Source organism: Blennius ocellaris (genome assembly GCF_963422515.1).
Source record: "Blennius ocellaris genome assembly, chromosome: 14".
In the NCBI taxonomy this organism is placed as follows: Eukaryota; Metazoa; Chordata; class Actinopteri; order Blenniiformes; family Blenniidae; genus Blennius; species Blennius ocellaris.
In genome coordinates this window covers 14,584,459-14,597,880 of record NC_137663.1, presented here as the reverse complement: position 1 = coordinate 14,597,880, position 13,422 = coordinate 14,584,459, and the positions used below count along the sequence as shown (strand labels likewise).

At 40.9% G+C, this 13,422-nt stretch overlaps 1 protein-coding gene across 1 annotated transcript; it reads right to left on the bottom strand.

Annotated features, from left to right (window-relative positions):
- Positions 1–751: 751 nt before the first annotated feature.
- pitpnab (phosphatidylinositol transfer protein, alpha b) lies at positions 752–12,815 on the bottom strand (the record flags this gene model as incomplete). Its single annotated transcript, XM_080508835.1, has 11 exons — positions 752–888; positions 2,482–2,564; positions 2,665–2,787; positions 3,147–3,257; positions 3,560–3,637; positions 3,730–3,813; positions 3,922–4,019; positions 5,068–5,159; positions 6,022–6,167; positions 8,826–8,856; positions 12,799–12,815. 10 exons carry the CDS (start codon positions 12,813–12,815, stop codon positions 2,517–2,519), a joined length of 828 nt encoding a protein of 275 aa, XP_080364961.1. The 3' UTR covers positions 752–888; positions 2,482–2,516.
- Positions 12,816–13,422: the final 607 nt, after the last annotated feature.

The following is a 13,422-nucleotide window of genomic DNA, read 5'->3' as shown; positions in this document are numbered from 1 at the left end:
TGGCTAAGAACCTTGATGACCTAATACATTACACAAACACGCACACAAATATCTATGCACACACACGCACACGCACACGCACACGCATACGCAAAGCAGCAGAAAAGCTCACAAACGCCTCAGCGTATTGAGGAGTGAAAAGAACCTTATGTGGAAGGTCAGGAGAAGAACAGACATAACGTAACACTCTCAGCACAATCCCGACCTCGCAACTGTGGTTTGTAGACTTGCAAAATTGATCTGAACGACAAAAAAAAAAGAAAAAAGAAAGAAAACACTGCATGAAGGAAGACACGGGTGGAGAATAGGAGGTACAATGATAAATAAAATAAATATACAAATCTGAGGATCAAAAACGCAAACACTGACAAGACACATACTGGTCAGGAAAAAAAAATAAAACATCCACAAACTTAAATAATCATTTTAAAAACCCTTTTATATATTTATATTTATATATATTTATATATATAATTCAATACAATTATTCAGCTCCCCGATAAGACTGTATATATACACACCATTGGGTTATCCTAAATAGAAACAAATCCTAAATTGCAGAGATCATTAATCTCTGTAGTTTAGAATGATTTAGAGAGAGAAAGAGAGGACTGACTGACAAGATCTATAATGTTGCTACTGGAGGCCTCAGAGCAGTTAACATGGGGACACTAGATGGATTAAATAAAAGGAGGACAGATGGGACCTAAAGGAAGGAAGGATGGATGGAGAGTGGAGTAGATCAGCTGAAAACTGGGAGTTTACTGGGTCCAGGTCCCTGAAAACCAGATTGTACTGCGGGAGGTGGGTTTGGGACCGTCCGGTCAGGTGTTGTGTCAGTTGAGACAAAAGGAGGATGTGAATCCGCTGGTGTCTGGGTATTCAGGACTGCAAGAGGGACAGAGATAGTGACAGAGTCAGCACGAGACCTCCAGACTTTATCTGGCTTTTAATGTGTCCTTTGCATGCCGGCACTGACATTTACTGTAACTGTATCTCCATGCAAAACTGAATCAGGTCAAATGGACTTTGTCATGTCTTGCAAGACATCTCTTCCCTGAATTCACTGTACAGTATAAAAGCAGTTTAGGGGATTATCAGATGACAAAGTAAAAGATTTTGGAGCTGGAAAAAAAGATTCTCAAGAGTTTGAGTAAATAAAAAGTAGAATAAACAATACATCTGTAAATGATAAAACTTGAATATGCAGGCCATGTGGACATGTGTGGGATATATGATCACTTCACGGGTGGATCAAGATGCTGATTAGACAGATGGATTTTGCACGGGTATGTCTTGAGCAGGCCACAATAAAGGGAGGGACACTCCAAAATGTTTTACTGTGTCGGGGTCATAAAACCAGTCGTCATTTGCCTCACGCAGTGTAACACATCTCCTTTGAGTTGATCAGGTTGTTGATTGTGGCCTTTGGGATGTAGGTCCACTCCTCTTCAAAGGCGGTGTGCAGTGGTTGGATATTAGCAGGAAGTGGACTCAATGTCGATCCAGAGCATTCCAAACATGCTCAATGGGCGACATGTCCGGCGAGTATGCCGGCCAAGAACTGGGATGTTTTCAGCTTCCAGGAATTGTGTGCAGATCTTTGCAACATGCAGCAGCATGAGGTGACGGTCGTGGATAAATGACACAGCAATGGGCCTCAGGATCTCACCATGGTATCTCCGTGCACTCAAAATGCCAACAATAAAATGCACTTTTGATTATTGTCCATAAGATACACCTGCCCATACCGTACCCTCACCGCCACCATGGGCTAAACCATTCACATTGACATCAGCAAACCGCTCACCCACACGACTCCATCCACACTGTCATCTGCCCTGAACAGTGAAAATCGAGATTCATATGTGAAAAGAACACCTCTCCAAGGTGCCAGACGCCATCAAATGTAAACGTTTGCCCACACAATTCAATTACGACGACTAACTGAGGACATGCAGATGAGCTTCCCTGAGATGGCTTCTGACAGTTTGTGCAGAAATTCTTTGGTTATGCAAACCCGATTGTTGCAGCGGTCGTCCGGGTGGCTGGTCTCAGGTGACCTTGGAGGCAAAGATGGAGGATGTGGAGGTCCTGGCATTGGATGAAATGCCATATTTTCTGAAACGCCTTTGGAGGCCGTTTATGGTAGAAGAATGAACATTTATTTTCCTGGCAACAGCTCTGGTGGACATCTCTGGTATTGTGCTGTGTGTTAAAACTGCACATTTCAGAGTGTCCTTGTACTGTGGTCAGCCTCAGCCACACCTGTGTGATAACCTTGATGTCTAATCGCCATCTTGATATGCCACATCTGTGAGGTGGATGGATTATCTCGGCAAAGGAGAAGTGCTCACTCGCACACATTAAGACAGCTACAGTGTGTTAACAACGTTTCAGAGAAATAGGCCTTTTGTTTACATATAAGTGACACTGCAGTTATGCTTCTCCAAACTGACTGAACAGTTGTTTCAATCTCACCTGATGAGCAGCAGCATTCACAGCCTGACACAACCTCAGTCCTCTAGAGCCACCATCCCTTTCACCGGGTCCTTCACTCTCATCTGACATGAAGAGAAATGAATTCACACAGATCACTTACTTATCGTTACTCATGTCTAATGCAACAAAGGCTAAATGCACTCAGCAGCAGCAGCAGCTCACCTCATCTAGCTCCTTACGCGTCTCCTCTTCCATGCGACGAATGTCGTCCATATTCAATTCAATCCACTTATCAATCCAGCAGAAGAGCTGACGGTGGAAGTTAGTGAACAAACGTTTCTCTTGCTGTCAAAGGAGAGAAAAGAAAAAAAATATTATAGATTTTTTTGTTTTTTTTTGTTTGCATGCTTTTACCCTGTTGGGCCCCTAGAGGCTGATGCAGCACATTAGTGCAGAGTGATATTGAATAGTACTTTTCCATGACTACATCAAGCTGGGAGAATGTATTGTACACACAAATAAGAGCTCTCACAACACACACAACTGAAATACTGTCCAGGGAGTTAAAAGGAAGAGAAACATTCCAGTCTTGATATTGAGTCATATATTTTGTCGTAAGCAGCCCTGCTGAAGTATAAATGACCTCAAGGTCCTGGATACCAAAGTGCCGATGACGTTGAAAGTGACCTTCAAACTCAACAAACCTTTTGAATGAAGTTCTCCACTTTATTTTGCAGGCCCCACCACTTGAACTTGACAGTGACCAGTTTGTAGGCACACATATGGGGGCAGTCTTTCTTGTTGGGAAGCTCTTTCTACATTCATACACAAATACACAGCAACGTTACATAGCTGAATAGTGTTATAATTTCCAGTTAGTTAGATACTTTGATTTAATCGGCTGCTTACAATATTTGAAAAGCCAAAAAACAAACAAAAAAAACCCTAATATTCAGCTAAGTAGTCTGAGCTAGAATAGGTCTAACACACTCACTGGATTTTTTTTAGCTTGAAAGCATCGAAAACCTAAAATGTCAAGGAAATATAAAGTGACTATACATCATGACATTAGAGTAACCAATATCTCAATTCAATGATATTAAAAGGAATGTTGTACCCTCCAGTCTGGTCCTAGGGGCCCTCGTGCCGTCTTTGTTGACTTGAACCTACAAGGATCCTCCTCTGGCTTGTAGTCCTGAAGTGACACCGGAGAAACAAAGAGACTAATGAATGAGGTGATGTATGTAAAATGACTTCTCAACATGTCTCTCGAGCTAAAGTGCCCACCTTTGGCTCCACTTGGCTTCTGTCAGCAATATCAATGTAGACTACATCCACCTTTTTCCAGGTTTCTGCATCGAGACCGTGTACCTGGAGCGGAAATATTAAACCAGAAACAGGAATTATGCAAATGTTTCTTGCTCTTACTGCAAATCTACACGAGCAGCTCAACAGATCATCATTGTAATCAGTAATTACATTTTCAAGGTGCCCCAGGTCAGGTTTGTGCCATGTCTCGATCTTGATCAGGAAGTTATCTTTCATGTACTCATTCTGTGGAGAAAAGAAAGGAGATCCTGAAAGATGAGGGCAGAGCATTTCGACAGAATAATATATGTAACACACACACCTATACGCAAGCACACTCGGTAGTGGTATCTGACTCGCTCTGCCATTCAACAATTCAAAGGGATCAAATTTCTTTCTCAACTATCAGGTTAATTTGTTCCCTCTATTGGTATCAAAGCTCAGTGTATCTTTTGTGTTGACATACTGTGTATAAAATACTTTATGCAGGCACAAAAAAAAAGGAGACATACTTACAGTGATAACTGCAGAGTCATGTGAAAGAGAGAGCCGGCACAAACAGAGACAGAGAGACCAAAACAATCCAACTGAGTCAGAGCTGAGAAACGTAATGGCATTTACAGTACAGAACAATTCACACACGTGCAAGAGAATTGTTCAACTCCATTAGACAGTGGGTGTTGTGTGTGTGTGTGTGTGTGTGTGTGTGTGTGTGTGTGTGTGTGTGTGTGTGTGTGTGTGTGTGTGTGTGTGTGTGTGTGTGTGTGAGATCTCAGTCTGAAAGGCTTGAGCGATTGCATGCCTCTTCTCGGTGGACACATGCAGTAAATTATTCAACTACTCCTTCAAGGTGACAGAGACTCAGAGACAAACAGAGAGAGAGAGAGAGAGCAAGAGAGAGAAAGAGAGAAAGAGAGAGAGAGAGAGAGAGAAAGCGAGGTCCTCCAAGGGAAGTGTGGGTGGAACTTATTTGGTCTGAAATACCTTTTTTCTCACAATGAAGCAATGAAAAATTACAATTATTTTCGTTTGTTGGCAAATACCTTTCAAAAAGCCCCTCAACCAATCTAACTGCATTACCTTCTGAGCTAGATATAACTGCAATAAAAGCACAAACATCAGGCAAATCCCTAATATCTGTATTTCCTTTGAATTATTGTATATAGTTTTGAAAAAAAAAAAAATACAACTGTGCACAAAGATCTAAAGAATTACATTCTGAGCTTTTTGATATAGTGTAGGCTCTCTTATTGTGCGTGCGTGTGTGTGTGTGTGTGTGTGTGTGTGTGTGTGTGTGTGTGTGTGTGTGTGTCATACCTGTGCGACAGTATGGATAGGCATTCCAGGCTTTCTCGTGGATGTTGAGAGCCGATGCCGGAGCCAGCATTCTGACGAATGACGGCACTTTACTGCAGGACGGAGCACAAATGCAAATCAGATATATACATTTTACCATTTAGATTTTTAGGTATTTAAAGGAATACCAAGTAAACTAAGAAAAAGTAAAGTATTATTTTGTGGCGCTTTGTTCATTTATTTTAGGAGTGGCGGTCCGTGTGTTCAACAAGTTAAATGCAAAAAGAAACATAAAATGTATTCATAAGTTCTCATACTGGAATTTTGAGGATGACATAATTCTTTTGCAATATTCTGACCACACCAAACCATTAGCTGGTTAATTAAAAAAAATGTTTTTTGAATCCACAATTAGAATTAGTCATTGATGCTTCAACAATACGCAGCACTCGATTCACGTGTATCAACGCAACATATTGGCATCAGTTATCATTTATCCAAACAGACTCCTGGCCTAAACCAATGGGAAGGCTCACATTACAGCAATTTTATATTTTCTCTACTAGTTTCCTTTCAAGTTCATAATTCAACTGACACGTGAAAAGCTATTATGACCAGGGACTGATATATATTTTCTTATTTTTGCATTTAATATATCGGCAACAGGTGACTTAGGATTTTTAACCTGAAGTTGCTCGTGGTTCACTTATCTTGCCAGAGTTTCCAAATTAAAAACATGTTGGGGAACTGTCACAATATCTAGTCTGTTGTTCCGGTGCTTTTCAGCTTTTTGGATAAAATAGAGTGAATTAGGAATTAAATCAGACTAAAACACAAGGGATCAATACATAATCATGATGACAATCATCAATGAAGTAAAGAAAGTGAAGCATTTCCTGGGGAATGATGCATTAAATCTTGCTGTGTGAACGTTCTGCAACCCAAGCATTCACGAGGTGCTGTAAGACTGCTTACCTCTGCAAGTGGTAGATTTTGTGTGTGTACTGCCCCTTCTCTCCCTCTTTCTCATAGGGTTCATTTTTTAGCACCTCCACTCCTTCTCCTCCGCCCGTCTCATTCTTACTGGCCTCAGCCACAGAGTACAGCTGGCCAACCTGGTACTGAGGGGGGAAAGGAAGAGAGGGGTTGGACCTCAATAGAAAGATGTTATATTTAAAAAGAGAGATAAAAGATACGCTTCCTTTCAAGCCTCCCTTAATTATTGCAAGCACAAGTTGCCATGTGCGATCAGAGTCAAAACACACAGATGACTTTTTTTTCATGTGTATCATCTATTTCCGTACCACAGGATGGATTAGTTTTTCTTCTGATCCTTCCACTGATTGCCATATTCTCCTTTCTCTGTTCCTGAGTGCTCATAATCTCCTCCTTATACTCTTGTTCGCTCACGACTCCTTTTGCTCGTCCAACTACGTTTATATTGCACCCAATTGGTTTTTCTCTCGCTCTTATAAGTGACACATCTCTTTTTCTCTACATTACATCCCCTCATCTTCTGGATCCTGTACGTGCATGTGATTTTTTTTTTTTTTTAACACAGAACAATGGCTTCCTTCATTTCTTAATCACCTCTAATCCACCACATAACCCCTGTACAAAGCTGAAGCGCACTGTGGACACACTGACAACATCACGAAGATAGAACAAGTTGATAGAGCCTGAATTATTCTAATTCTAATATGTTTCCACTCATTAAAAGCATATATATATACACACACACACACACACACACACACGCGCACACACACACACACACACACACACACACACACACACACACACAGCGTGGATTTAACATTGAAAAGACAATAGCGTGCAAATGTAATTGTGAGAAATGAATGCAGGTTTAATCTCACTTTACTGTTAATCTGTTAATGTGCATGCAATTTAGAAGTTTAAGACTACAATTTCATTCAAAAGCAAAAAAATGCATGCCTTGTATCCAATTGTTTCGAATTTCAGTCACAACCATCACCACCTTTTCCTTTTTTTTTCTTCTGTGGAACAACACTAAATGGCCCCAACAAATGTATTTATTAAGTTATTTTTCATCTGAGCTATTATATTTGTCTGAAGGTCATTCCGAGGCTTCAACAGCAAATGTTTATAAAGCTTCCGAGATCAGCAACAAGCCTTTAGCTAGCAAACGTGTTGTCATAATCTCAAATAACCCTTTCAGCCATATCTGCTAAATTAAAGAAATATCAATTAAATTGAATCCCTGCTCATATTTAACCCTCCATTAAGACTGATGGTCAAAATGTTCATGCTTTTTTTTGACAATGACAGTAAAGGGACAGAAACAGAGAAGAAGAGCTAAGATTAACAATAACAACAAAACACAAAGGTAGCTTGTAGTAACTGCAATGAACAACTGAATGAATGATGTTGTTGTGGTTTTGTGTTCATAAATCAAAGAATTATGCAACCCTTTTCTAAATATTAAAAAAAGTGCCTTATCTATAGTTACTGTTCACATTCAACTCAATAAATATGCTAGCTTATGTGGCAGTTCTGTCTGTTTAGACATAAACAGGTTTATATGTAATTTATCCATGACAGCCTTTTAATTCGGATTTGTCTATCACACAAAAACGAATTTATTATCTTGTCCTGTATAATGAAACCTTATCTACACTTTTCACGTCAAACAAAAACAATTGTTACAGTTATGACAGCAAGTACAGATTGCGAATAGATTTCTTCAAGCAGTCATTTTACTACGGAGTGTATTCAGTCCAAAATGAACGGAGTTCTTCCTCGCTGAATTAATTGACTGGGGGCACAGTCAAAATTGCTCCAGGGGCGAGATATGGTCCACAGGACAGAGGTTGAGTATCACTGCTCCAGAGGGATGCGCTCCACTGGCTGGTTGACAGAGACAGGGGGATGCTTCCCAAAGGTATTTAGGCTCTGTGGGGTCACATTTGAGTTAAACCAGTCCCATTCAGTACTTTTCATCTAATCGAGACATAACTGATGGACACAATTTCCAGGGGTTTTTATTATGCAAAGATGTGATTAAGATAAAGTCTCTGGACTCGACTTATTAATGTGAAGCAACATATCATGTTTTTATCACTTTGAAGAAAGGCCAATGGAGGAAATCAATGGGATTTATTACTATGTGTATAATCTTGTGATTTCTAGGTCTGGGGATTATCTTTGAACATAATAAGCTAAATACCTCTTTTGAAGGTAAATGACACTCATGTAATATTCCAGAAATAGCAGGCAGAGTGGGGAACCCACAAAGTCATGGAGGTGCAGTTTCAGGTAACTCATTTACAATGCAGGTCTGAACAGACGAGCAGACTGCAATGGAAATGATAAGACAATGGGAGACACACAGAAAGTGCACAAGGGCAATGAAACCCTGTGCCGGTGTGTTGATTCACTATTCTATAGGAGATTTTCTTCAAGGTGACCGCTGTCACACATTTTCTGCAGACACAGTGTTTATTTGACCTTTCATGTTATAACAATAATAAGCCAAAAAAATGGGGCCAAACCATATAAACGTCTAAATGTAAACACAATCAAGTTCAAAGGCGCCCAAGAAAAGCCATTTAATGATAGCAGGCACTGGTGCTTCACTGTTGTGAATAAAGTGAATCTTAAAAAAAAAAAAAAAAAAAAAAAAAAAAAAAAAAAAAAAAATCAGTTAACAAAAGCTCTGCCTTGAGCCATTTCGCCAGTGCACGCGCACACACGCACACACGCACACACGCAGCAAAGCACACTGAGATAAACCTTACCTCTTCCACTGAGATAGGAAGAATCACTCGACTGGAAAAGAAGAAGAAATAGCAGTATTACTCGAAAAGTCAAATCAGAACTTTGAGGTTTTTGTGTTTGAGTTTACTTTCTTCAACACACTATATGATGAGCAATGTTTCCATTAATAACAAGCACAAGTGAAGCAAATATATTATGAATATACATGTGGTGCTGTGTGATTATGGTCTGGTGGTTCATGGCGTTTGCATGTTCTTCCTCGATGAGTCTAAATGACCGCTCCATGGATTGTGCGCCCAGTGAACTCAGTCTGGAAAAAGTCTTCACAAGCTGAATGGATGGAAGAGTGACGCTACTTCTAATCACATTTTTGTCTTCAATAACTGATGTCAGTGTGTTTGATTTCAGGATTCATTAGCCAAACTTTTCACATTAAAATGACAGGAGATGGATGAATTATTAGCTATTTTTTGTTCTTACACACTACAATAATTAATGCTGCCTGACCGAAACTCATCATAATTGTGCAGCTGCTCACACTTTAATTTCAAACAACTTCATCTTGGAGGTGGATGAGGCTGGAGATTCACTGAAAACACATTTAATCATTCAGCTCACTTGCGCCAATATTCTGATGAACAAACATTGGTACCATGCCGCTGTCTCCGAGGACTCTTCAACCGGTGAGCCAACAGAGATTAGTGATGTGCATTACGTACAGTAATGAGCACTATGTGACAGACATACAAACAGTGGTGGTCTGGACTTCCATCAGTTCTAATCAATATAATAAATAAGCAACTCAATTTTCATTAAGAGGAATTTCAAGTTTCACTCTGACCAGCAAAGCGACTGCTTTAGTTTCTGCACAGAGCACAAAGCTGCTTTTGTATTCTCTGCCGTGCACAAATGTGTTAAATTAACAATAACAGGAGCAATAAGATGTAGCATGGATACTGAACTGCACAAAAGCAGCTCATGAAGTATAAAATCAATATATTTCAATTTGACAGCATACCACGGAGCTGTTGAGAGCAAAATAAATGATCTATTGTTTTCCTCTGAAGTTCTTTATTGAAAATATGTAACATAAGTCAACATGAGTAGAAAGCCAAATTTCACACATTCAATGTTTATCAGCGTGTTTTCCCGATCACTGTTTTTTTATGCTTTATTTATTGTTGTAATTTTGTAGCCTGGAGACAAAAATTCCTCAATGTTGTCATTCATTAACGTTTCACGAAATTTGTTTTTCACTGCTGGTTTATAAGTGGTGTAAAAGCTGCACACAGCCAGCAAAGTCATAGCCTCCCTGTCCAGAGAGTTCACTGTAATAAGAGACAAAAACACATTTCTTTATAACATATAAACGGGTCAATGAAAAGATCATTAAAGGCAATGATAAAACCTACAGTCTCCAGGGTGTAGGTTTGATTGAAACCACCACCTGCACTACATCAACTCGAAGAGCACCTATATAGAATTTATTCAATTCAGCTAAAGTAACGTTTAAGTAATAGCTAACAATTATTGCTTTGCAAAAATAAATACGCTTTACAGAATGTGAGTTATAAATACTTTTTTTTTTAACAACATAAATTTGTTTGGGTCGAGAAAGAAGGATGGGAAAGATACACAGATAGATGAACAAACAAAAACGTTGGCCAAAATACAGTTTGTAGATCCGCTTACAGACACTAATATAAAAAGAAAACAAAAACAACACAAGCGCCACATCTGGGCTTGGGTATATCATTTACAAAGAAGCAGCAGCTTAAAATGTGCCCCACTACTTCCTGTTCCTGACCCTGGTGCATCACGTACCACATGATTCACATGTACAGTACGAGGCTTTGTTGATTGTTTTATAAGTGTGCGAGGTATGCCCAAATTCACATAATCCTGCAACCCACTTCCCACTGAATGTCATCTGGGTCTGAGTCCCAGCCAGACATTTGGTGGGAGAGCAGATGCTGTAAGGAAGACAGAGACCACCTGTGATGTCAAATAACAACAATAAAACAGTTATTATTTTTTGATGATAAAGTATTCTGTCAATCTATGTTTATCAGCCACAATACAACTTTCTCTATAGTCTAATAGAATAGAATAGAATAGAAGAAGTTAAACTTAATTAAAACAACTGAAGTCCCCATCATGCTGCTGCCTATAGTTGTGCCTCAGTATGTCTCTCTCTGCAAGTCTCCTTGGTCTAAAGGTCTTGACAGGAAGATCAGGTGTCTGTCTAATGCCTCGGAAAACAAACACCCCTCTTTTTCCTTGCCTTGTCTCTCCTCCCCTTTCTTTGTTACGCTATTGTGCTCTTTCATGGCTTCTATTCATTCACTTCCACACATTATATATTGTAATGTGGCGTCCGGATCCCGAGCACCTGTGGAATTGGAGAAAAAGTGGACCAGGAGTGATATAGGTCAGTGGTTCATGCAAGCACTACCAAATATATGTGTCTTTACTACAACATCATGGGGATCAATTCAACATTTTCTGACTCCCAGATTATCAGGATGTATACTGCATTCACAAGTATCTTTGCAAGCCCTGTGTTGACAGTGTGTAAGTGCATTCAGCATTTAATCGTGACCGATTTAATTAATTTCCAGGCAGACTGCTGAGGCCCAGACTCTCCCTAATCACTTCAGATCTTTAGCCATGCCATCACTCTGATCCTGAGCTTTTTTGGTGCAGTGCCATTTATTGATTGCATACACGTGGTCGGAAATCAAGACAACAATCAGTGTTGGTTTAAATGTGTGCCCATTTAAACCAGACCAAACCCTATCGATTCAGATTTGTTGCAATTTTAGAGCTGAAATATTGCCACATTTTTACAGTAGTTTTTCACTGACCTTGCCAAGAAGAAGCATTAAAAGCAAAATGACAGTGTGCTTTTTGTAAAAAGAAAAACAATCCCACAACTACTGTTTTGAACGTTTTGAATAAAAGATCGCTGTTATCTATAGCAGCTGTAGCATCTAATATGTCAAAGAAACCTGACAGATGAAATCTTGACAGATAGGTCAACAGCGTATTGAGGCAAAATGAGCCTTAAAAACTCAATTGGCAGCAGTTGAGAGCATGGAAATGAAGGAGCGACCACCCTGTCGAAATGAGACATGCCTGGTATATTCGTTCTCATTCTAATATCGTCCCAATTTGAACGCGATTCATCGGCCTTGCCCTTATTCTAAAGCACCAGCTGACTCCAAGTAGGCCTCAGTCACTTCTCCTCACAGGACAGACACGGAGGCCTGCAACAAACAACGTGTTAAAACAATGTGTTAAATCCTCCCTCCTCGCACGCTCAGTCCCACTTCGTGTGCCATCGCGTCCTGTCGGCCCCAGCAGTCAAATCCTCACAGGGGATCTGAGCGGTGCGTCAAAACCTCGCCATTTGCCCTTTCCCAACCAGAGCGTTGCGCCCACCTCCACCACCACCTGCCCACTCCCACCTCCGCTGCTCCCTGAAGAATCCCCCCCCCCCCCCCACCCACCCCCCAGGTCAGTCTACACCTCGCAGCCTCCATTCCTCCGGACGTAAACGCAGGAATGCTCCATTGGTCGTTTCACCTTCACCAGCGCATCAATAACATGGCCACAGTGGCTTTATACTAGAGATGGACGCTGGCACGGCGCGGCTTATATACCAGCCATTTCTGCCCCTCAGCACCACGGCTCCTGTCGAGCATCCGTCATTTTTGCACCACGGCAAAGAGAATTATAGTGTTTCGGAGGGCGAAAGCCTCCGGATTTGACTGGAGGGCTTGTGATGCATGATGTGAAGGGCACAGCCATGCGCCGGCTGCTGATGCAACTACAGCTGCCTGCATGTCCTCTCTCCGCGGATTCAGTGAAGATGAGAGGGTGACATGCATGGGGAAAAAAAAAACCCATCAGGACGCAGAGTCAAGTGCCGGATGTCGACATCAATGTCACGCAAACGCTCATTCACACGCGCACCTCGCGGCTACTTACAATTCCTTTATGAGCATCTTTTTTGGCGGTGCGTTAAATCCCAGAGAGGAGCAGCTCAATGTAGGTCCAAAAAAAAAAAAACCCAAACCAAACCAGGGCCGATTCCTCCCTCCGTTACAGTGTCTTCTTTCTAACACTCGCTTCTCTCTCCCACTTCTCCTCCTCTATGTCATCCTACCGCCACAGTCGCGTATTTTCTTCAAATTCACTTCCTGATCGGGGCCGCGGAGCGGCGTTGCTGTTGCGCGCAGAGCACGGAGGCCTGGGAAGAGAGAGAGAGAGAGAGAGAGAGAGAGAGAGAGAGAGAGAGAGAGAGAGAGAGAGAGAGAGAGAGAGAGAGAGAGAGAGAGAGAGAGAGAGAGAGAGAGAGAGAGAGAGAGAGAGAGAACACTTCACACACACTGAGGGGAGATTGGTCCACCAGGGGAGTGGTCTGTGGTCGCTGTTGTAGTGTTACAAAGATGCATTAATATATATATAAATAAATCCAACAAATAATGCACATTATGTAAATCGATTTATTTTTGCCAATAAAAAAAATATAAGATCCCGATCCCAAACACATGCTATATATATATATTGATGAAGCGTTAATTGTTTTTATTTGAAGCGAAAAATGTCTAT